The sequence below is a fragment of the Urocitellus parryii genome, chromosome X (genome assembly GCF_045843805.1).
Source record: "Urocitellus parryii isolate mUroPar1 chromosome X, mUroPar1.hap1, whole genome shotgun sequence".
Taxonomy (NCBI): Eukaryota; Metazoa; Chordata; class Mammalia; order Rodentia; family Sciuridae; genus Urocitellus; species Urocitellus parryii.
Genome location: NC_135547.1, coordinates 67,480,017 through 67,505,935, shown reverse-complemented (window position 1 = coordinate 67,505,935; position 25,919 = coordinate 67,480,017). Strand labels below are relative to the sequence as shown.

Sequence of the window (25,919 nt, the reverse complement as noted above, 5' to 3'; positions counted from 1 at the left end):
ATACTGTGGGAATTTTTTTTTTTAAAGGAAGGCTAATTCTAATTGGGATGGCATGAAAACCTTGAGGAGGAAATGAGATTATAAAAATTCTTCTTTAAAGAACTTTCTCATAGGTGGTACATGACTGTAATTCCAGTGGTTTGGGTGGCTAAGGAATTAGGATCACAAGTTCAAAGCCAGCCTCAGCAACTTAGTGAAGCCCTAAGCAACTTAGTGAGCCCCTATCTCAAAATAAAAAATTAAAAGGACTGAGGATGTGGCTTAGTGGTTAGACTCTCTTGGGTTTAAACTCTGGGAAGTAGGGCTGTTGCTCATGTCAAAATGTTGCAAGCAGAGATAAAATATGAATCTTTGTTCATCCTTCCAAAATATTGCTGAATGTTGCTTATATTGTGCTGGAAAGGTACAAATAGCTTGCATTTGTCAGTGGAGATGTCCTTATTTTCTTGCCTGATTACTTTAAGTAGATGATGCCTCTCTGGTGTTTCAGTTAATCCAGAATACAAGCTCTAGTTTTTTTTTTTTTTTTAATCATCTATAAAATATTGAGAAGAAGGGATTTTCTAGGTTTCTTAGACACTTTTTTAACTCAAACTACAAAATACAAAAAGATAGATGCTGCATTTGATTCTTTATTTTATTTTGTTGTAGTTATAGATGGACAGCATGCCTTTATTTTATTTGTTTATTTTTATGTGGTGCTGAGGATCGAGCCCAGCTCTTCACACATGCTAGGCAAGTGCTCTGCTGCTGAGCTACAGCCCCAGTCCTCTGCATTTGTTTTTAAAGACCAAAATCAGTAGCACACAACGTTGGCCTGTAAATTCTCCTTCATTGGATCCCAAATTGAGTTATCTTAGTTTTTACTTCAGTGAAATAAAGAGCCATCAAAATTGAATAAAATGTTGCAAATAACACCACTGGATGAAAAAAAATTAGTAACAGAACATTATTCAGTGAAGACAAATATGCAAAATTCTAGTCACATATTGCCTATGTCTCAAGCTCCAGGGACTGGCCTGATCCCAGTACAGACTCAGGATGAGGTCTGTTTTCCTTTAGGACACTTCATCCCTTTCTTAGAGGAGAGCAAATTTCCCAAGCCATTGTGAATCTAGTAACTACAAGACTGTTGTGGGAGGAAGAAGGTGAAACAGATCCATATGACTCAATTTTCACCACCTCCTTTCAATCAGTATATACAATGAAATCACAAAAAAATGTAACAATAGTTCTGATGAGGATATATAGTATTATTATTAAATAAAGACTTATGATTAAATAATACTGATATTCATATTTAAGGTATATTTCTTCCAGAATCAGAATACAGTGACCTCAAAGTGAGTATGTAACTACCTAGGTTCTTGGAGCGTGGTGCAATAGATTTGAGTTTAATCAAGAATTCTCCTTGCCTTACTTCTGTAGCCTTCATTAGAGATGGCTTAAGGCAATGGATATCTACCCATCTAACACATTACAGTTATAGCTCTCTTCTTTAGTGTAGTGCCTTATGAAGGAGTAGGAATACAAGACTAAGCAGGCGATGCATTAGCAATGTTGTTCTACCATCCTCTCTGCTTCCTCCTAAGTCACGGTGCATAGGGTTGCTATTACTGTTCAAAGATCACTCAAGGAGTCTGTCCATTTTCATTTTAATGACACCTCAGTGTCAGAAACAAGAAAGATGCCTCTGAGAATCAGACATTTCTAAAATACTTGATTTGCTTCTACTAATGAGGATTGCTGTGTTGCCAAGAAGGAGAAATGTGGGATCACTCATACTGGTTTCTGACATGTGGTCACTGCTCAAGGATTTTAAAGGGTTGTTTTCTAAAGTGAGGTCAAAATAATTCATCCAGAATCTTGTTTCATTGATAGGATTCATTCTCAAAGCATAGAAAATATGGTAGAAAATTGAGATGTAATCTTCTAGATATTTGTTCAGTTTGAGTATTGAAATACATGCCACCAATACAGGTCCAGCACAAGACTAAAGATGTGGTACAGTGATGCACATCTATAATCCCAATGGCTTAGGAGGCTGAGGCAGGAGAATCCCAGGTACAAAGCCAGCCTCAGCAAGTTAGTGAGGAACTAAGTAACTAGACCCTATCTCTAGACAAAATATTTTAAAAAATAGCTGAGGATGTGGCTTAGTGGTTAAGCACTCCTGGTTTCAATTCCCAGTATGAAAAACAAACAAACAAACAAGAAAACCAACAAAACCATGTCATTACAAGAGGCTTATATCAATCTTCTTAAATAGCCTAATATCAGGACATGATCTATTATCTGTCATTTAAAATACAGAAGTAAGATCTGCATGTTTTAATTGAATTGCCTAGCTCTTGTGATATAAACATTTCCATAGACATTTTTAAGGGTCGTTGCTGAAGGCTTGATATACACATTTTAGACTAATTACTGAGAAGTAAATAACTAACTTTTGCCACTTGAATTTTAATATTTAAAATCTTAAACTTTAAATAATTTTTCAATAGGTTTCTGAAGACCTTAGTGTCTACTTAGAAGATTCTACATCACCCTTTTGTTCTTTAAAACAAAATGCTATAGATTTTGGATAACATAGCATGGAGAAAATGACCCCAAAATATAAATAAAACACAAGTAACTGTGGAGGAAAAAGCTACTAGGCACAAAGAACAGAAAAAAGTTAATATGGTCAGTGAGCTGAAAATCAAAGGATGCAAAAGCTCTGTGATTGATTACACATGTTCCAGAAATTGTGTTTGTGTAGGGTACTGACATTCCCTAGGAAAGGGTGCCAGGTTTGAGTTTCTGGGCCTGATTTTTAAAGGTGGGAGTCTGGTATTCCCAGCCTAAACTCTTCATATGGGCAAAAGAGATTGGTTCCCAGACAAGTGGGATATTTTTTCTATCTTTTTTTCTTAAAGGAAGGTATTTTGATGCCTTAAAATCACACCACATTAGGTAGCCACCTACACCCAAAACCATGGCCAGTCCTGGATTGAGGCCCTGGGGACTGGTTTTATTTTCTACTCCACCCTTGCTCTCTCTACCAGACCCCATAAGGTTGGTTTACTCCTCCACTTTCACAGGCTATTAATCCTGTGGAGCAGTGGATAGGGCACACTGTCAAAGAGAAAATTGCAAGAAGGCCTGCAAAAAAGTGAAAATGGCCAGAAGGATCTGATTATCTTGGACCTTAGTTTATTTTATGTAAGCTTGGAAGCTCATAACTTTCCTTTAAAAAAATCCTTCTTCTTGTCCAAATGCTCATGTCTGGTCTGAGACACAAGGTGAACATTCAGAAAAGCTGAGGAAAATCCCCACAGCCATGTCAGCACTAAGAACAGGAAATACATACAGTTTTCCCACTGTAACATAACTTGAGATCTTCTGATCATTTCTAAAAAGTGAAAATATTTGAAATTTAATGTGTAAAATAGAACTTTGTGAAATAGTGACTTGCCTTCTAAAAAGACAGTTAGGATACATGCTCCCAGAGTAATAAAAACAGGAGACACTGATAGCCAGATATTTGGGTACATGTAATTCTAAACTGTCTGCTCAGTGTTTTAAAGTACCCATCAAAAGTGATTTAATACTTTCACTAGTGTTTTAAGCTTGTATAGATAAATAAGTTTTGAGATCCACTATGAATCACAAGAAAAACAGCAATGAACAAAGTGGAGCATCATTTACATTGTTGACAAAAGAATGTAGCATATAAGATTCTAAAAAGAAGCATTTTTCAGATATAAATAAAGTAGTCTTGGAGTTCACAGGTGGGTATGATCATAACCAGGCAGGAAAAGTGCAAGCCTTCATAGAAAAGGTAGAATTTTTTGACAGTGGCCTTCAAGGATAAGTAAGATTTTGATGGACTCAAGTAAAATATAACAATTTAAGTTGAGGAACAATCAAGAATATAGGTAATGGAGATAGGAAAGCACAGTAAATGCCTGCAAGGACTCTAGCCTAACTTTGGAGACTATGGCATTGTTCTTTTTAACTGAAGGAAGATTCTTCACTTTGAAAGCTGTCAGATTTGGTTTTTGTGAAGCTTGTTAAAATGTAGATGCCTTAGCTCCACCCTTTGGCAATTAAGATGCAGTACATCCAGGAATATGCAGTTTAAAAAGCATTGACATTAGCCTAGGAACCACATTTTTAAAGATCCAGTTTTCGAAAAAGGGATATAATAAAAATGGACACCCGCATACCATGTGGCTAAAACAAGGCCCTGGGAGGTGGAAGCTGCATAAGAGCAGCCTGACTTTTTTTTCATAATAACTTTATTTGATTTATTTTTTTAATGTGGTGCTGAGGATTGAACCCAGGCCTCACATGTGCTAGGCAAGCACTCTACCATTTAGCCTCAACCCCAGCCCCCAGCCTCACATTTTTTAATGGACTGTAGGGACATGGATGTGGGCAGAGTACTTGTTAATTCTTAGTACACGTTTGAATAGTTTGAATATGTCCATCCCAATACCAATTGGTGTGTACTGCTCTCTAGAATATAAAATAATTACAAACTATAATATCTAAGGAAAGGCAATGTGACTGGGCATTATCAACTAGAGATGTGAAGCTGGGTGATGACCTTCTTGCTGTATCCAGTTAATTAAAAGAGTACTTCTCAGAGCAGAGGAAAAGATACTGTTTGCTGAAAACAAAATGGGTTTCAGAACTCAGCAGAGATGTTTAGACTTAGCTAAGTGAAATAACTTCCTGGCAAAGTGGCAATGTTCACAATAACTGTATTGTCTATATATGTGTGTTTCTTTCCTTCATGATTTTGATCTATATGAGACTCAAAAAAGGTGTCAAAGCTAAAGTGATTTGGGAAGGAACCTCATTGGAGGGTGACATACAGGTAGAATATACCTCTTTCAGATTAAAAAAACAAATCCAGTGGAACATCCACTAGGGCAGAACTAGCAGATTCTCTGGAAGAATTTACCAAGCTCATATTTTCTAAAATATGTGCTTAGTGCCATATAGTCAGCTTTCAATTGCATGCAGTTCCTGGGCAGGTTTCCCAGAAAGATAGTAAGTTTTTTGACTTTGAAGATCTAAAATAAAATGAAAAGGGGAAGCCTTGAAATTAGCCATGTGTGCTTATCAGAATCAGGAAGAAATTGTTCTGCTCTCTTCTGTCCAATATTTGTGATTATTCATGTGTAATAATGGTACAGTTGCCTCCCACACATATGCACACACCTGGTCAGCCTCATATTCTTTTCAGTCACTTGTGGTACTAGGTCTTCTTTTTTATTGGCTTACTAAAATGTACACCTAACCCTAACTCTAATAAAGTTGATTTTTTGAGCAACTTGTAGGCTATAATGTGGGATTAAGTAGTTTATGGGCAGGACTCCACACCTCACTTGCTGCTATTATGTCTCAAAGACAACCATTAGGGACTAGGTATTTTGATCATTTCCTTTACTTTATTAAAACAGATACATTTATTTTGTGGTGTGGGAGATCGAACCCATGGTTTTCTGCATGAGAGGCAAACACTCTACCAACTGATCTCTATCCCCAGCCTAAAAAAGATACATATTTTGATGGGTATTTTATCAGCTAACATTATAAAAGCTTAGTCAGAGTAAGTTTAACCAAAATGACAAGGTTATCCCTGATATTCATTTGAACCAGATTGTGCTTGGATAAAGCAAACAAAGATCTACTGTAACTGAAAGATGCTCTTGAAATATAAGTAATATTCACTGAAGCTCAGGTTTAGAGGAACACATATATATTCATAAACAAATACAATAACTTCCCACAATAATTCCCTAAGAAATCCCTATAATTTCCAGACACCAGAAACTGATCATGCTAAATTTGGACCATTAGTTCCTTCTTTCTTTTCTTCCTCCCACCCCCATTCTCAATAAGTATAATTGAGGAAGATTAGGATCCTGAAGTTAGGAAAAATTTTGCTCAAGAAATCTGGTATATTGCTTCAAATAAATCTCTCATTTAAAATTGGAGTCTATTCAGCGCCTGTTCCAATATGGATTCCACCTTATGCAAAAACAATCTCAAAAGAATAGTGATATACTCTGAAAAATACTCCTTTCTTTTTTATTCCCAAAATCTCCAGATAAAGAAATATTTATACTCACAGTTGATTTAGTGTTTTCCCATGGTTAGAAGTCTTTTTCATCATCCCAAGCAACTTTTTCTACTTGAAAATAATGTTACATAAACAAAGGGAATGAATCATCAGCTTTCCAGGGAGGAAGCCAGAAGAATCTTCATGGAGATGCTCTCTATTCATTAAGCTAAATTATAAAGTTGGAAATTCATTAATGTGTGGACAACAAGGGAATGACCAAAGGAAGTATAGACTCCCAGATGGTAGCATTGACTTTAAGTTCACTTCAGTTCAAGAGGTGTTCTTTTTTTTTATTAGTTACACATGACAGTACAATGATCTTGACAATTCATACATTTGAATCAAATGGGGTATAATTTCTCATTTTTCTGATTGTACAGGTTGCAGAATCACATTAGTGTTCTTAACAGTTTAGATCATTCCTTCTTTTAGTGCTTATAGAATACAATGTGTTTTGCCTATGATCACAGTTTTCAGACTCTACAGCAATTATCATTCTCTCTCACTCAATTATAAGGTTCAATAAAACATGTATCATGTGCCTTTTTCTAAGGTCTTTATTTGCAGAACCAAGTATGGTGCCTGGCACACTATACTTGCTGGATAAATATGTGCTGAGTAAATATTTGATGAATCTCCATGTTCCAAGTTTGGTACTAGGAACTTAGGGGCTACACAGGTGCACAAGTTTCAGTCCATGACTTTAAAAAGTTTCTTGACTAGTTGGGATGGGGTGGGCTGTGCAGGAAGACAATAGCATAAATATGACAAAGACAAAAATTACAATACTTGACTTGAGAGGCTGAGGCAGGAGGATTATGAATTCAAAGCCAGCCTCAGCAACTTAAAGAGGTCCTAAGCAACTGAGGAAGACCCTGTCTCAAAGTAGAACTTAAAAGGGGCTGGGGATGTTGCTCATTGGCTTCAATCTCTGGTACCGCCCCCAAAATTACCATACTTGAAGAAGAGGAAGTTAGATACTTTAACAGATTTAAAAATGAGATTCAGAGAAATGGCCTAGCATAGTGGTCTTAACTATAAAATATTTCATGAAAAACAAGAAATTTGAGAAAGGACTTTGCTAATAGGTAAAATTGATGGGCAAAAAAGAAGATACTTCAAGTGACTCAGGAGTATTGCAAGTTTCAGATCAACGTGAACTACTAAGTGAGAACCTGTCTCAAAATAAAATAAAAAGGGCTGGGACATAAGTCAGTATTAGAGTATCTCTGGGTTCAATCTCCAGGACCAAAAAAAAAAAAAAAAAAAAAAGGCTAAGGTAGAAAAATGTGCAAAGAAAATGTTTATGCAAAGAAAAAAGTCGGTTTGATGAGTGGGAGCTCAATTGAGCTGGAATGCTAAGCATATTAGTAGAGTAGTAGGAGACAAAACCTAAAGATAAATGGTACTTTATTAAGGAAGCCTTTGAATGTCAGACTCGATGGTTTGTGATATATGGGAAATAGGAAGACGTTAATATTTTTTAAGAAGTTATCTTAGAAAAGAACTCATAATAGCCTGGTGTAGAATGGAGTAGGGAAAAAAAGAGGAAATACAGAAACCAACTAAGTAATAAAAGCCTAAATTAGAGTAGAAACAATACAAATTTTAAAATTGATATGAAAATTAATTCACTTACAGAAAATAATCAGTTGTGATTATTAATATTTCTTGAACACTTATTATTAACCCAGAAATATACTAAGTGCATTATACATTTATTAACTCAATTCTCATACTGATTCTGTAGGTTGGTAATATGATTATTCTCATTTTACCAAGGAAAAAATTAAGGACCATAAAGGTTTAATGTGGTACTAAAGGTCATACAGCTATTAAATGAAGGATCACTTATTTTCCACTTTTAAATATATTCCTGGGGCTGGGGCTGGGGCTCAGCGGTAGAGTGCTCATCTCCCATGTGTGAGTCCCAGGGTTTGATCCTCAGCACCACACAAATAAAATAAAGGTACTGTGTCCACCTACAAATAATATATATATATATATATATATATATATATATATATATATATATATATAATATATTTATTTATTTATTTTCCTAAAGGAGCAATACCATACCATGAGAGAAATAATCTGTTTAGAAGTCATAAAAAGCTGGAAAATAAGTGAGAAATTCTCCATATCTCCAAAACTTGATACAGGCTGCCTGGGAAATATTTATTATCTTAAAAATAATAATTAAGTCTAGCTGGGTGCTGTGGCTCATGCCAGTAATCCCAGCAGCTCAGGACGCTGAGGCAGGAGGATCGTGAATCCAAAGGCAGCCTCAGTAATGGTGAGGCACTAAGCAACTCAGTGAGACCCTGTCTCTAAATAAAATAGGGCTGGGGATGTGGCTCAGTGGTTGAGTTCCCCTGAGTTCAAACCCTGGTACCAAAATAATAATAAGTATGTCTGTAATGGAATCTTGTTTGAAGTTGGAGAGGTGATCCTTTTTGTTTGGGATATGTTGATTTTTTTTTTGTCAGTTAATACACATTTACAAAAATTGTTGAATTTAGTAAACACTGAGCACTTACTCTGTGTCTTGCACAGTTCTTCAGTTCTTGGCTCTGGGTATATAGCAAATAATTAAAACATGCAAGAATATTTTCCTCATGGACTTTGCATTCTAGTAGGGAAATATAAATAAAATAAATAAGTAAAAATGATCAAGCATTGATGATTGATATGGATAAAATAATTTCAGAGGTCAGTTGGGGAGGGCTAGGAGAGAGTTTCAATTTTAAATAGGAAGATCAAGGAAAGCCTCATTGAAAGGTAACAATGGACATATTTGTGTGAGTATGAGTAAGCATGGTTGGGTTAGTACATAGTAAGGGCACTTAACATAAGTTCTTATCAACTTTCAAGTAAGTGATACAGTATTGTTAACTATAGTCTCCATGTTATACAATACATCCACAAACATTAATTTCGTAATTGAAAATTTATACCCTTTGACCAACATTGCCCCATCTCCCATTCCATCCCTAGCCTCTCACAACCCCTATTCTACCCTCTGCTTTTATGAGTTTGGCTTTTTATATTCCATATATATGTGTGCTCATGCAGTATTTGTCTTTCTTTGCCTGACTTATTTCACTTCACAAAATGCTCTCAAGGCTCATCCATGTTGTTGTAAATAGTAGAATTTCCCCTTTTTATTGTTTAAACAGCAGGAGGTCATGGGAAAGTACTGGGGTATGGAATCTACCAAATTATGCTATGTTCATGTATGAATATACTGCAATGAATCCTGATTTTATATGTATTTATACATGTATAATGTGCTAATTAAAATATTGAGGATAATAGAAGGGAGATCAGTAGAGTAAAGCAAGTGGATCAGAGGGAGGGTGGAGAGTAGTGAAAGGATAGGTACTGGGCATATGTGATTGCTAAGACTGTTTTATATGTATATTCAAATGTGGTATGTGAATCCCACTATTATATATAATTATAATGCACTAATAAAAATAAATTTAAAGAAAACTGCAGATCAAAAAGAAAAAAATTGGTAAAGAACTTTTCATTCTGTATATGTACCACATTTTTTTATTCATCCATTAAGGTTTAGTTAGCTTGATTCCACATTGAATGCTGAAATGAACGTGCAAAAAGAGAAATCTCAAGGCTAAGGAAATAGCTCAGTTGGAAGAGTGCTTACCTTGCATGCACAAGGACCTGGGTTCAATTCCTAGCACTACAGACAAAAAAAAAATCTCTTGAACACATCATTTCCTTTGGATACATATCCAGATATGAGATACCATTATTTTCCATAATAGCCACACCAACTTACCACCAACAGTGTAGAAGGATTTCCTTTTCTCCCCATTCTCATCCCTACTTGTTATCTTTTGCCTTTTAAACAATAAATATTCTTAAAGGAGTGAAGTGATATTTTGCTTTGATTTGCCTTTCCCTGATGATTAGTGACCTTTAGCACCTTTTTATATACTTGTTGTTTGTCAGCTAATTTTCTCTGTCACCTAATCAAAATCAAAACCTGTGAAAATATTTCAAACATATACTTCAGTTTGGGAGCTGAACGACCTTGAGTATGACAACTCTATATCCTTTACGGTTGTTCTGAGCTGTGTGTTGTATCACCATTGTCTTTCTTTGCCTGACTTATTTCACTTCACACTTATTTCCTTTATGCTGATATAAAGGAGCTAGATTATTTTGCATCATCTTTATCTAAAAAAATCTCAATGTTTAACCTCTTGAACTTGAATGCATACATAATTGTTCACATTACTCATCATGCCTTTTAAATGAAGTGAGCACCCTATCTTTGAACAACGTGCTATTTTACTTAGCAGGCAATTGAGGCAAAATAATAACAATAACAATTTCTTCAGAGGCTGAATCATGCATGCTTCAAACCACATGGATTTGATAATCCAAAGCAGGATGTTTCATAATTCCCATTTCATTTTTGTTCTTCCCACGTATCTTTAAAGTCAGTTAAGTCCTCCTAGATTTCAGCAGCCTTGAGGCAACTCTCCAAGTCCCTAAGCTAAAATTTGTTTACCTCAGAACAAGGGTCATGGACCCAGCTGAGTCAACTTTCTGGGGATTTTCATTCTCTGTTCTGGTGCTATGGTCTATTGTCTTGGATCATTAAGAGGTGACTAAATGACCCATGTAAATGGAAGTATTTAAAGAGAGGCTTGTTGCTCACTGATTTTCAGACATCTGGGATGTATTTGGATCAAATCAGTGGCCCCCAAATGATGGTTCAAGGACAAATGCTGGGCTGGCTATATCAGAATCATATGGGGAGCTTTTAAAAAATGAGTTTTGGGCCCTACCCCAAACATACTGAATCAGAATCTCTGGAGGAAACACCAGGAAAACTATAATTAAAAAAATCTTCCCCACATTAGTCTGAGGATATGTGAAGTTTGTGAAATTATAGTCTATATTAGAGATTCTCAAATGTTAATGTGCAGAAGAATCACCTGGGGGTACTCATTAAAAATGCAGATTCTGATTCTGAAGATCAAAGGAGGAACCTGAGAATCTGCTGAATCTCTAACAAGCTCCCATGTGATGTTGATTCGTAGATTTGGAAGAACAAGGGGCTAGATTATTTCTGAGGTTCCTTCTACCTATACTTTCCTGTAGTCAGAAAGTGCCTTGAAGAATCTGTAGCATATTACCCTCACTCACATAAAAAAAACCTTTCCATTTAAACATATATATATATATATATATAGTTCAAATATATATATATTTTTTTCTCTGTATAGGATTTTTCTTTTTTATAAAAATGTGCCAGACAATAATTAACTTGTTTTCTTTCACTTGCAGCTCTGCCTGTTTCTCACTTAGCTTTCAACACATATCTGAAAATGTCCCAGAAAACTAATTGTCCAAGTTAATCATCGTGGAAAGTGGGTGACCCATTGTACACAAATGCAAACCTTTCTTCTGCATGAGCCAAAAACGAAAAGCAGCCTGCCAAACACCTGTAAAAAGATGGCTATCATCATCATCATATGGGAATTTGAAGATCTGTTATATGGCACAGTCATGATCCAAATGGGAAAAAAACAACTGTCATGATGTCCTAGGAGGCTTTACAATAAACAACAGAAGAAAATTATAACGGTTTTCCATCTGTGCTTGCAAACTAGACTTCCATGTAGTTACTCCAGATAAATCCAAGGAAATTGTGCAGATAATTCTTTGAAAAGTCCCCAAATCATACATAGAGGCTAACATATGTGGCAAAAAGAAGATTATCTTATGCTTTTTCTTCAACCCATTGACAATCCATATTTTAGAAAGAACAGGGTTTAATCAATTGTGAATTTCGGTTTAAATCACCATCAAACAAAACAGTTTTTCCAGAAAGAATCATGCTTGCTAATGACACATGTAACAGGACAAATGGAGACAACACAGATTTTCGGTACTTCATCTATGCAGTGACATACACTGTCATTCTTGTGCCAGGTCTTATAGGGAACATATTAGCCTTGTGGGTATTTTATGGTTATATGAAAGAAACAAAACGGGCTGTAATATTTATGATAAATTTAGCCATTGCTGACCTATTACAAGTTCTTTCCCTACCACTGAGGATATTTTATTACTTGAACCATGACTGGCCATTTGGACCTGGCCTCTGTATGTTCTGTTTCTACCTAAAGTATGTCAATATGTATGCAAGCATCTACTTCTTGGTTTGTATCAGTGTGCGAAGATTTTGTTTTCTCATGTACCCATTTCGCTTTAGTGACTGCAAACAGAAATATGACTTATATATCAGTATTGCTGGCTGGCTGATCATCTGCCTTGCCTGTCTACTATTCCCACTCCTCAGAACCAGTGATGACACCCCAGGCAACAGAACCAAATGTTTCGTGGACCTTCCTACCAGGAATGTCAATCTGGCCCAGTCTGTTGCCATGATGACTGTTGGAGAATTGGTTGGGTTTATTACTCCTCTTCTGATTGTCCTGTATTGTTCCTGGAAGACAGTTTTATCACTGCAAGATAAGTATCCTGTTGCTCAAGACCTTGGAGAGAAAAAGAAAGCCTTGAAGATGATTCTAACCTGTGCAGGGGTATTTCTAATTTGCTTTGCACCTTATCACTTCAGTTTTCCTTTAGATTTCCTGGTCAAGTCCAATGAAATTAAAAGCTGCCTAGCCAGAAGAGTGATTTTAATATTTCATTCTGTGGCTTTGTGTCTTGCAAGTCTAAATTCCTGCCTTGACCCAGTCATATACTATTTCACCACTAATGAGTTCAGGAGACGTCTTTCAAGACAAGATTTACATGATAGCATCCAACTCCATACAAAATCCTTTGTGAGTAACCATACCAATTCTACCATAGCAACTGAATTATGCTAAATAACAAATGGAATGAGGCCTGGAGTGCAAGTACATCAGAATGCATTTGCAATTCCCCAAGCTACAGGGAAGTACTCACAGGAAGCATTCATAACTTTTCAGTTGTATTCTCTTACCTGTATGGGGAATTCACATTTTCATGGCAGTAACTATTTGCAGCATTACGTTCCACAATCATTGATGTTGACCTGTCCATGTAGTAATCTCTCATCAGGTCTTTAAGACTGAAACTAAACTATAAAATTTTAATGACATTCTATACATATATGCTCTCATCTAGAGTCAATGACTTTATCTGTGAACCTAAGTCACAATGAGATTACTAGCTTGGGGCTACCTTAAACACCTGAGATTATTACTACACATATTGAGTCTCTATATTCAGAGGAAGTGCAGTTATCTATTTATAATAGTAATCACATTTTACATTCCAACAACATAATTTTGGTTGTATTTTAAATAGGGTGGATATATTACTCTGTGTAAACAAAATTTTATAAACATTGACTCACTTTTATCTTCCATGTGTGATTGGATTCCAAGGTATAAAGACACAAATAACTATTTTCTTCATTCAATGTCAACATGAAACATCATTTGTTACATCTCTTCAGTGAATCAAAATCTGAACTCAGGACTCTGGTATGTTTTAACTAATAACAACCACATCTACATAAAACAACTCTTTGTGATTGTATATGATGCTACCTTGAATCTATCCAGGGCAGATAGTTTGCCAAAGACAATCCAAGGTGACCCAAATGACCTATAGGCCCAGGAGAAAGCAGAAAGGAACTAATCACAGTTCCGTCTTTCAAACTATTTCCAATGAACATCTCTGGAAATGTATGAACATGCACAATAGGGGGAATCTTCATCATGTTTCTAGAGTTACATTGAGGTAACTCTGATAGTTAACTGCACTTACTGATCATATGGAAGAAATAGGGCACTAATTAATCACTAAGTTTAGGCTAGAATGGAAAGATGAAACAAAGTTAACTATGCCTCTTAAAATCATCATCACATTATGTTTTTTATTCCAGGCTAGGTGTTAACTGTAAATCCACCTACACAAGCCAGAGTAGAGTTTGGAGGCAGTCATGTGGATCATTTTTCTTGTTCAGCTTTGCCCCAGCCATATCAATCTGAAAGCCTGCACAGCTCACATCCCAGCAACTGGGGAAGGCAATTCTTTCACCTGTTGAAAAAAGTATGGAAGATTATTTTGGCATCTTTGGACACACCTTACAATTGCTTTGTCTGTTACCTGTTTGGTACTATTATGGAGGACAAGCCTAGGGTATGAGTAGTAATTAAACCTGAGGTCATAAGTATTAGCATGTTTTTCAACATGGTTTAGCAAAAAGCTCTAACTTTAAAAAAAAAAAAGTTCTATCTAAAATTGGTGTCCTGTAATGAAGACACATTCTACTTTTCATCAAGAAAGGATGCAGAATCCAAGCAATGGTTTTAACATATATAGAGGAATGTATAGTTTTAGGCACATAGTTATGATACTAATATGTTTATGGGAAAAGCTGGTGAAATCAAAATGAATTCTAAAAGCTAAGATTAACAGGACATTTTATAAAGTTTTCCTCTGGGCAATTATTTATTTGACTTGTACTTTGATATAAAAATAATACCATATTAGAAAAATGACTCTGTGCTGCTAGTAATAGTGTATCTGTGTATCTTCTAATAATTCATCATAAAGTACATGTTTTGATGTATTAAATGAGTGTTAAATTTTAAGAAGAATAACTGTAACTGGTGTATGTTTGCTTCAAAGTGATTTGTGTTTGAGTATAATTTAATGTTGTAATAAGATTCCAAGTAATCATTATGTGGAATTGTGAAACAACTGTAGGTACTTGTGATGGAAGGATTCTGTCTAAATTCTGTGCTTACTATTTTCTAGATTTACATGAATTACACTTCTTAGGATCACATGGGGATACTATTGATTTAATTTTATTAACATTAATTTCATTTTAAACATTTTCTCTTGAAGGGGAGAAGAAATATTTATAGGAGTTTATTGACATTCTTGGAGGTTTGATTGAAGACAGAGTCCATTTGATAGGCAGCCCATTTATATCATTAAATAGAAGACAAGTGTCCAGTGTTCTTAAGTTACTTAATGAAGACCACCTCTTCTATAAGGCCTACTCATCTAGGTTTGCATCAGTTCTCTGATTTCCTTTGTTCACCCCACACATACATATACACCTCATCAATACATTTTATCTTCTGCCCCATTCCCATGCTCTTCTAGGCAATAATCTGATCAACTCATTCATATTATGGTGCTAATGACTAATGTTAGCTTAATATTTGCCCATGGATATGAGAATTCCAGACTGTATGACTAGGCATTATTATAAAGTGGTGAATTTCAGTGGAGGGATTGCCAACACTGAAGCAGACAGACTGGAATGAAAGTGGGTCGTATAGCAGTGCTTTTCAGATTACATATAGTAAGTGACCAACTACATTGCTGACCATTAGGGGGCTGCTAAATTCTAAGAAACATATTCATAAATGTGGCTATCAGTTTCTCAGATCTCTGTTTTGTTTTTTCTTTTTGCCTTGTTCCCTCTCAACTCTGGACCTAATTTCCAGGGGAAAATCCAAACTAGGAAAGAAGTCTTGATGCGGCTATTATGCAGAGAGTTGTCTCCTCCTGGAGATACCCCGTTCCTTGGAGAATCTTCCCTTCAGTTCTCTCACTTAGCTCTCTGGATTTTATGTAATGGTGGTACAAATAGTAAACACTCTCCTATGGTAACATACAATTCAAGGTCAATGGTCTCACATTTCCTATGTAAAATTGTTTAAAGTATGATTTCAAAATGCAAGCATAATGATTCCAATACTTTTCAATATGAAGTGATTTTAATATTATTACTATTGTCTTTATTGTTATTGTTATTATTATACTCAAATAGGTTATGTGTTTCATTGTCCCTCATTAAGCAGAAAATTCTTTCAATGGACAATTCCATGAAGAAGAGCCATCTGCCCCAGGTACAACAGACCAGCCTCTCTTGGCCTGAAAGGGTGCATTGGTGGACTCTTGTGCAACCTAATTTTTATTTCACTTTTTGTTTTGACTCCCAAGATACTGTGAAATGTTGCACTTGGAGTTTATTTGCAACTATAATTTATAATACACCTTTTAATAATAAAGATTGTCTATGTGGTTATATTTTCTGCCTCTAGAAGTCATTGTGTATTCAATTTAGCCTCTTTTTTTTAGTAAACCAATAGACTTGAGTGTCTTAGTGTTCTCACGCATGTGGATACACATGAATAAAAGTCCTCTGAGACTCTCCTTTTCTTTTTTCCTCTGTTGTAGAGGTATAATCAAGTCCCAGAGAAAGGTGAGCCACTTCCTTCACCCTACCATATTCTGTTCCCCTCTCCTCCCATAGATAGACATTTTACTATCTAAATTATTTCTCACCCTATCTGTGGGCTATTTAAAACCCTTTCTTTTCAATAAGAGGGCAGAGGGAATGTTTTCTTTTTATTCTTAAGGTTTATATGACATGGCAGTCTCTGTTTGTTCTTGTGGAATGGCAAGGAAAAGTCCATCCTCTATCGTCCCCCTCTGCCCTTCTTAAAGAAGATATACTTAAACAACAACAACAACAACAAATCAAGTCAGGAAAAACCTTTAGTCTTCTTCCCAGCCTAGCTCTTTTTTCCTCCTTGAGCAGTTTCTTACTCATCTCATCTATATCCCTAGTGCTTTCAGGAAGTTGAGTTATCTTCTGTTATAACCAAGTTATTAGAAAATACACATTTTGGCTCTCTCAGAAAGTCTTTCCCTGGAAATGGTAAAGTTTTTCCAAAGGAAGAATTTCTGATGTTCTGGTAGACCTGAATAAAATAATAAAATTATAAATGTATAATTTCCCCCATGCTTCAAATGGCCTCAAGTCATATAGAGAACTCTTCTGTGCCCCTTGAAACCAGCTCACAAATAACTCCATTGCTTTCAATGGAGTGGTGGTGGTTGTGGAGAGGAAGTGAGAGATAAACTTTTGAGTAAATGTAGCTGTTTAAATTTACTTATTCCTTAATTTGTAAAGAATGAAGTGGGGGGGGCAGAGGGTGGGAGAAGAATGAACTTTACAAAAAAAGTCCTCAACAGAACTTTTCAGCCAGATCCACTACTTGACTTTACCACCACCACTTATATTATTGATAAAATTCTCTTTGTCTCTCTATGCACATCTTCTGATGCATCCATAGCCTTACATATGCTTCCTTTTATCTCTTCAAAGAAAATAATGCAACTGTTCCATGGAAAGGATGGTCATTAGGCCCGCCTCCAGTGTCTTCTTTTACAGGAACTTCTAAATTTTTGTTTTTGTTTTTTTGAAAACCTGGGATTAAGCTCAGGGGCACTCAACCACTGAGCCACATCCCCAGCCCTATTTTGTATTTTATTTAGAGACAGGATCTCACTAAGTTACATAGCACCTTGCTGTTGCTGAGGCTGGCCTGGAACTCGTGATCCTCCCATCTCGGCCTCCTGAGCTGCTGGGATTACAGGCATGCACCATCCCACCCAGCGGAACTCCTAAAATTTGATTCCGGGCTATAATGATGAGATTTTGGGGAGCTTTTCTAAAAAATATTGAATATCTGAAAATTATAAGAAGACTGATAGCATTCATACTATTCATGTGCTAATAAAATAAGAAGACAAAAATAAAAATAGTTCAAAGAAATGATAGTACAAGTTATGTACTCAAGGAATGAAAGCATAAAGGACGTGGTCTTACTAAAAACTGACCACACCACCTTTGCATAAAGTAAAACATTTAATACTGACTTTAAAATTGTCTAATCTCACAAGTTTAACTTTTTCACTGACACATATTTAAAGAAAAATGATACACAGTACATTCTACTATGGAAAAGTTCAAACATATTCAAAGAGGAGCAATTAATAAAGTCCTAGTATTCAAATCCAGACAATATCAGTGCATGACAAATTTTCTCTGTTGTATGCAAGCTTTGACTCCCTTATCCTAGATTAAAATATATTCAAACATTATCTAATTTCATTTGTAAATATTTTAGTAAGTTATAGTGCTATTTCTATGAACCATTCAGTGTATGGTCAAAAGGTAATGAGAAATTAAAAAAACTGATTTTAAATGCTCTACAATGATGTCAAACACTAAATTCCAACAAGAAAAATTCCCTTTTGATCAATCTGAACAAGTTCCAACTCAGATACAAATATTCATTAACATAACTCTATTTCCTTTAGGTGAACCCTTTTCTACTTCACAGGAGTGATGGAGACTAGCACTGAATTCTGTTCAGTGATTCCTGGGTCCAAATTTATTATAGATTTTTATGGGAAGGAATTAACTCTAATAAATTCAGTTCCACTAAATGTAAAAATATCAATGGTGACAAACTGCCTTTTCATTTTAGTTAAAAATTATTTGCAAAACAATACTGAGAATAGTGTTAGAATGTTTCTATGTAAATGTATATCCTGTAATATTTTTTAAATCTATGCCATAGTTATGTGAACTCTGTGACTATTACTTAGAGTTTGGTGGCTAAAGTTCTCTAAATTTTACCTCCCTCAGGCACAGCACATATTCATATTTTGTATCTGTCCTGATAAGAAAAGAATAGACCATGAGTTCAGCTGTTGCTAATAGAACTGTGACTTAAACTATATAGAAACACATTTTTTCTTTTTCATGTAGAAGTCTAAGCCAGTATGGTAGCTTTTATTTTTCAAGATGTTAAAAGATCCAGACTCTTGTCTTATAACACCAATATTTTTTAAATATGTATTTTTTTCTAATTAGTTATATGTGATAGTAGAATGTATTTTGACATATTATCCATATATAGAGCACAACTTCTCATTCTTCCAGTTGGACATGATGTGGAATTGTACATGATGCACAACCAATGTGTAATCATATATGCACATAGGATAGTAATGCCCGATTCATTCTACTATCCTTCCTATCCCCACACCCCTCCCTTCCTTTCCTTCATTTCCCTTTGTCTAATCCAAAATACTTCTGTTCTTTCCTACCCTCCCCTTGTTGTGAATTAGCATCTGCATATCAGAGAAAACATTTGGCCTTTGGTGTTTGGGAACTGGCTTATTTCACTTAGCATGATATTTTCCAGTCCTACTCATTTACCAGCAAATGACATAATTTCATTTTTCTTTATGGCTGAGTAATATTCCATTGTGTATAAATACCACAGTTTCTTTCTCCATTCATCTGCTGAAGGGCACCTATGTTGGTTCCATAGTTTAGTTATTGTGAACTGAGCTGCTATAAACATTGATGTGGCCACATCACTGTAGAATATTGATTTTAAGTCCTTTGGGTATATACCAAGGAGTGGGATAGCTGGGTCAAATGGTAGTTCTGTTCCAAATTTTCTGAGGAATCTCCAAACTGCTTTCCATATTGGCTGCACCAATTTGCAGTCCTATCAACAATATAAAAGTGTACCTTTTTCCTTGGTTGCTTTCTTTGCACCTAAATGGTGCAAGATATTGTTTTTAAAAAGTTTAATTGCAAGGTCAGTAGGTTCACATAACTCCAGCACATTGGATTCCTAGTTCTTACATAGCAACTAAAGGCCAATGGAAATAGCAAAATGAAACTTAATGATCAGAAACTGACAATTAACAACCAACTAGGGACATTTCACCCAAATAAGGCAAATGCCTTAGTTTGAGTTGCAAGCAGGCAATCAAATGATTTCTTAATTTGATTCTGCATGTAACCTATAAACCCTTGATTCTCACACAGCTTGGAAGAGGTTTCTAAATCTCTTCTTATTCTTGTTCTGAGGGTGACCCAATTTATGAACCATCCTTTGCTCAATTAAATTTAAATTTAGCTTGTCTAAATTTTTCTTTTAGTGATATCTTATTGTTGAGAGCCACAGCGGCCCCAGCAAACTTCCAGCTGATTGGCTCCTCTGCGGTGATGCTCATTGGGCTGTTTCCCAGCCCTTTCAGACCACGGACCTGCTCATTGGGGGACTATTTTGGCTCTGCCCACACAACCCAGCCAATCGGCCTGAAGAGCAGGAGGAGTCAGGGGTTGAGAGGCTTGTGGGAAGCCGGTGGTGGCAGTTGGGCTCTGAGAGAATTCCTGAAGAGCTCATGTGGTGCGGAGTGTGTGTTCTAAAAATAAAGTTCATTTCTGCTTGACAAGTGGCTCGTGAATTGTGCCCAACCAGACTGCGGCATCTTATCACATTAATGTTATTGAAATGGGGGAGTGCAGGTATGTATCTTCCCTAAAGTTGATGACTGGATATGGGGAATATCCTCCTGCATGCAACTCACTGGCTTGAAATTGATGACATGGCCCCACCAAGCTGCCAGGAAATAAAGAATTTGCAGTCATTATTCCAGGTGGGCAATTGTTAAATTAAGAATTGAACAATCTTTTTTTTTTTAATTGAAGAAGTGGAAAATACATATGGAGGAACAATGTGTATTCTCTGTTATTCTAGGGATTCAAGGGTTATAGGGATGTCATCTGTCCTAAACATTTGATCTATACCACAAACCCCAGCCGTCCTTCGTGTACTCATCTCATTTTGTACAACCTCTACTTCCCTGAAATGGTGCAGCACCTTCTCTTCCACCTTGGGTTATTTAACACATCCAATTACACAAACATCTACAAGCAAAAGGAACAGCATCTTAAAAGTCATGGCAAAGGTGTCCTGGCACTGTATGGACAAGGATTAATGTCAGCAAGATAGAGAACCAAAGAGGTGGATATCAGGGGTGCCTATACTTTCTCCATACTGTTTCCAGAGAGAAAGCAACACTCCCTTTTCTGACCACACATCAATGAATCAGCTCAGGTGCAGCACTGGCCTCAAATTTAATTACTTTAAGAAATTAAATTGCTTTAAAATGTCTTTAGAATATCTTTTCCTTCCACCTCAACAGCTATCTTGTCTCTTCCTTCAATTTTCAAAGTCGTTCTGTTCTCAATGTTGATCACTCTAGCTAAAAAGAACTCTCCACCACTACAGATGCAAGTTATCCTTTAATTTTTCCCTGAGTACTTATAATTTATAATTTTTTTGTTTATTTATTGTATGTCTGCCTCAATTTGAATATTAGATTTGTTCAATTTTGTGTCTGTGATGGTTAGTCCACAACCCGCAACACAGTAAATACTCAAAAAATGTATGTTGAATGAATGAACAGAAAATGGGTGTAAATAAGTTGAAATCTGTTATCCAGCATTTTCCTCATGGAATACTATATAAATTGATATCTTATGATTTATAGTACACAATAACAGTTCAGATTGATGGTATTGAACTAGGCCTTACCAGATTTTTAGGTGCTATCAAAATCATCTAAGAAGAAATATGTTTGACTTTTTTTTCCTTTATGTGTCCCTCATTGTATTATGTGGTATACTAAAGAACATATTTTGTCTTTGCTCCTGGACTCCTTGTAGAGAACTCTGAAACCCTTGGAATTTCTTCAGTGATTTACATACATTTATGTTGAAGAAGTGATTTGCTGGGCACAGTGGCACATACTTATAATCCCAGTGGCTCAGGAGGCTGAGGCAGGAGAATTGTAAGTTCAAAGCTAGCCTCAGCAATTTAGCAAGGTCCTAAGCAACTTAGCAAGACCTGGTCTCAAAAAATAAAAGGGGGTATAGCTCAGTGGTTGATCACACTTGGGTTCAATCCCTGGTACCAAAATTTTTAAAATTTGGGGCTGGTATACCCAAATGATTGAGTGAGGGTCAATTGCACCTCCCAAGAGAAGAGAGGCTAGAGCTTGAGTTCAATCACGTGGACAAAGGTTTGATCAATCATGCCTGCATAAGAACAGGTGGCTAAAACCTTGAACATGGAGACTCAGAGTAGCTTTCAAGTTTTTGAAGATATTACAACAGTGGGAGATTGGAACACTCTGATTCTGCTAGGAGAGAAGCTTCTGTACTCAGGGCACACCCAGACCTCACTCCATGTATCTTTTCATCTGACTGTTCATCTGTATCCTTTAAGATAAAATGGGAATCATAACAGTTTCATGAGACCTGGAAGTTATTCTAGCAAATTTCTAACCTGATGATGTTATGAAAAATCCTGAATTTGTAACCAGGCATCTGAAATTTGCAGCTGACATCTGAAGTATTGGCATCCCTATGAAAGTCTTGCCTTGGGGGATCTACATTAACTCCTTTTTTTTTTGTCATACTGGGAATTGAACCCAGGGGCACTTAACCACTGAGCCACATCCCCAGGTCTTTTTATATATTTTATTTAGAGACAGGGTTTTGTTGAGTTCCTTAGGGCCTAAGTTGCTGAAGCTGGATTTGAATTTGTAATCCTCCTGCTTCAGGCTCCTGAGCTGCTGAAATTACAGGCATGAGCCACCAAGCCCAGCTTTACATTAACTCTTGATAGTGTCCAAATTCAAAATTCAGTTGTATTGTAGTTACATCCAGTTGATGTTATATAACTGATACCATAGTAGTATTGGAAATCTAAATTATCACTACATCTTTTACTTTCAGTCAAATAAGACTTTGGTATAACAGCATCCTCATTAACCTGTCTGTGAAAGTTAGCACAGGACTTATTATAGAGTAACTGATATATTCTTAAATAGTCCTTCTAACACTAAGAACAAAATTTTTTAAAAAACCTTGGTTACTTGAAATAGGCATACCTCTGGATGAAAAAAATAGTGTCTCAATAGGTTATACTTGATTTTTGTATACCTAATGAGCCCCTTGCCTTGGCTTTAAGCTGTCATATTTATATTGCAAATCTGTCTAAGCATGGTTTCACTGAAGCCCTCACCTGACAGAAAATGTGTTCTGGGGCATTAGGCAGAAAGAGCATCACAATCATATCTACCAATATTAAACAGAAATCCAAATAGAAGGAAAGACTGTACTTTCTCAAAGGTATATCCCAAAACAGAAATTCACCAACTCTTTGTCAATCCATCAAGTTTAATTATTGCTCCCATGGGACCTAGCCAGAGACTTCTAAAAGCCACTAAAAATCAATAAATGCTGGAGCTAAGTTGGGGATCAAGGAACATTTTAGCTCCTGTTTTGTTTTCTGAGTATCATCTGAATGGGCACAAAATACTACCTGTTTTTCTCTTCCTCTATCCTACAATAAATGTTTCATTCAGGACTTGAGGAGGGCATCTGACAAGGTATGGGCAGAGAAATTCCCACCACTACTTCTGCCATAAATGATTTTCACTCCCTACCAGCTTCTTAAACACACTTTTCTCTTCCCTCATCTCTTTATGTCCAATTGACAATTGAGATTTCCAATACTTCATTACAGGCTATGAGTTGTGAGACAACCATTTACTAACAATCTAATGAAATAGTTTAGTTCAAAGTAGTAGCATATAGACCATAGCCCTGAAAGTATATTTAGATTTTAATAAGTAGAGATGATGAATTAGTTCTCACTTAAAGACAGATTTTTTTTCTTTTTTTTATTGGTTGTTCAAAACATTACAAAGCTCTTGACATATCATATTTCATACATTAGATTCAAGTGGGTTATGAACTCCCATTTTTACCCCAAATACAGATTGCAGAATCACATCAGTTACACATCCACATTTTTACATAATGCCCTATTAGTAACTGTTGTATTCTGCTACCTTTCCTATCCTCTACTATCCTCCCTCCCCTCCCCTCCCATCTTCTCTCTACCCCATCTACTGTAATTAATTTCTCTCCTTGTATATTTTCCCATTCCCCTCACAACCTCTTATATGTAATTTTGTATAACAATGAGGGTCTCCCTCCATTTCCATGCAATTTCCCTTTTCTCTCCCTTTCCCTCCCACCTCATGTCTCTGTTTAATGTTAATCTTTTCTTCCTGCTCTTCCTCCCTGCTCTGTTCTTAGTTGCTCTCATTATATCAGAGAAGACATTTGGTATTTGTTTTTTAGAGATTGGCTAGCTTCACTAAGCATAATCTGCTCTAGTGCCATCCATTTCCCTGCAAATTCCATGATTTTGTCATTTTTTAGGGCTGCGTAATACTCCATGGTGTATAAATGCCACATTTTTTTATCCATTCATCTATTGAAGGGCATCTGGGTTGGTTCCACAGTCTAGCTATTGTGAATTGTGCTGCTATGCACATCGATGTGGCAGTATCCCTGTAGTACGCTCTTTTAAGGTCTTCAGGGAATAGTACAAGAAGGGCAATAGCTGGGTCAAATGGTGGTTCCATTCCCAGCTTTCCCAGGAATCTCCATACTGCTTTCCAATTGGCCGCACCAGTTTGCAGTCCCACCAGCAATGTACAAGAGTACCCTTTTCCCCACATCCTCGCCAGCACTTGTTGTTGTTTGACTTCATAATGGCTGCCAATCTTACTGGAGTGAGATGGTATCTTAGGGTGGTTTTGATTTGCATTTCTCTGACTGCTAGAGATGGTGAGCATTTTTTCATGTACTTGTTGATTGATTGTATGACCTCCTCTGAGAAGTGTCTGTTCAGGTCCTTGGCCCATTTGTTGATTGGGTTATTTGTTGTCTTATTGTCTAATTTTTTGAGTTCTTTGTATACTCTGGATATTAGGGCTCTATCTGAAGTGTGAGGGGTAAAAATTTGTTCCCATGATGTAAGCTCCCTATTTACCTCTCTTATTGTTTCTCTTGCTAAGAAAAAACTTTTCAGTTTAAGTAAGTCCCATTTGTTGATTCTTGTTATTAACTCTTGTGCTATGGGTGTCCTATTAAGGAATTTGGAGCCAGACCCCACAATATGTAGATCGGAGCCAACTTTTTCTTCTATCAGACGAAGAGTCTCTGATTTGATATCTAGCTCCTTGATCCACTTTGAGTTAACTTTTGTGCATGGCGAGAGGAGGGGATTCAGTTTCATTTTGTTGCATATGGATTTCCAGTTTTCCAAACACCATTTGTTGAAGATGCTATTCTTCCTCCATTGCATGCTTTTAGCTCCTTTATCAAATAAAAGATAGTTATAGCTTTGTGGATTAGTTTCTGTGTCCTCTATTCTGTACCATTGGTCCACCCGCCTGTTTTAGTACCAGTACCATGCTGTTTTTGTTACTATTGCCCTGTAATATAGTTTGAAATCTGGTATGGCTATACTGCCTGATTCACACTTCCTGCTTAGAATTGCTTTTGCTATTCTGGGTCTTTTATTTTTCCATATGAATTTCATGATTGCTTTATCTATTTCTACAAGAAATGCCGTTGGGATTTTGATTGGCATTGCATTAAACCTATAGAGAGCTTTTGGTAATATCGCCATTTTGATGATGTTAGTTCTGCCTATCCATGAACAGGGTATATTTTTCCATCTTCTAAGATCTTCTTCTACTTCTCTTTTTAGGGTTCTGTAGTTTTCATTGTATAAATCTTTCACCTCTTTTGTTAGGTTGATTCCCAAGTATTTTATTTTTTTTTTTGAGAATATTGTGAATGGAGTGTTTTTCCTCATTTCCGTTTCAGAAGTTTTGTTGCTGATATACAGAAATGCCTTTGATTTATGCGTGTTGATTTTATATCCTGCCACTTTGCTGAATTCATTTATTAGTTCTAGTAGTTTTTTTGTAGACCATTTTGGGTCTTCTAGGTATAGAATCATGTCATCCACAAATAGTGATAATTTAAGTTCTTCTTTTCCTATTTTTATGCCTTTAATTTCTTTCGTCTGTCTAATTGCTCTGACCAGTGTTTTGAGAACTATATTGAACAGAAGTGATGATAGAGGGCATCCCTGTCTTGTTCCAGATTTTAGAGGGAATGCCTTCAATTTTTCTCCACTCAGAATGATGCTAACCTGAGGCTTAGCATAGATAGCTTTTACAAAGTCAAGGAAAGTTC

At 36.2% G+C, this 25,919-nt stretch overlaps 1 protein-coding gene across 1 annotated transcript; it reads left to right on the top strand.

Annotated features, from left to right (window-relative positions):
- The first annotated feature begins 12,000 nt into the window (after positions 1-12,000).
- Positions 12,001-13,002, top strand: Gpr174 (G protein-coupled receptor 174). Its single transcript, XM_026410334.2, has one exon. It carries the CDS (start codon positions 12,001-12,003, stop codon positions 13,000-13,002), a length of 1,002 nt encoding a protein of 333 aa, XP_026266119.1.
- Positions 13,003-25,919: the final 12,917 nt, after the last annotated feature.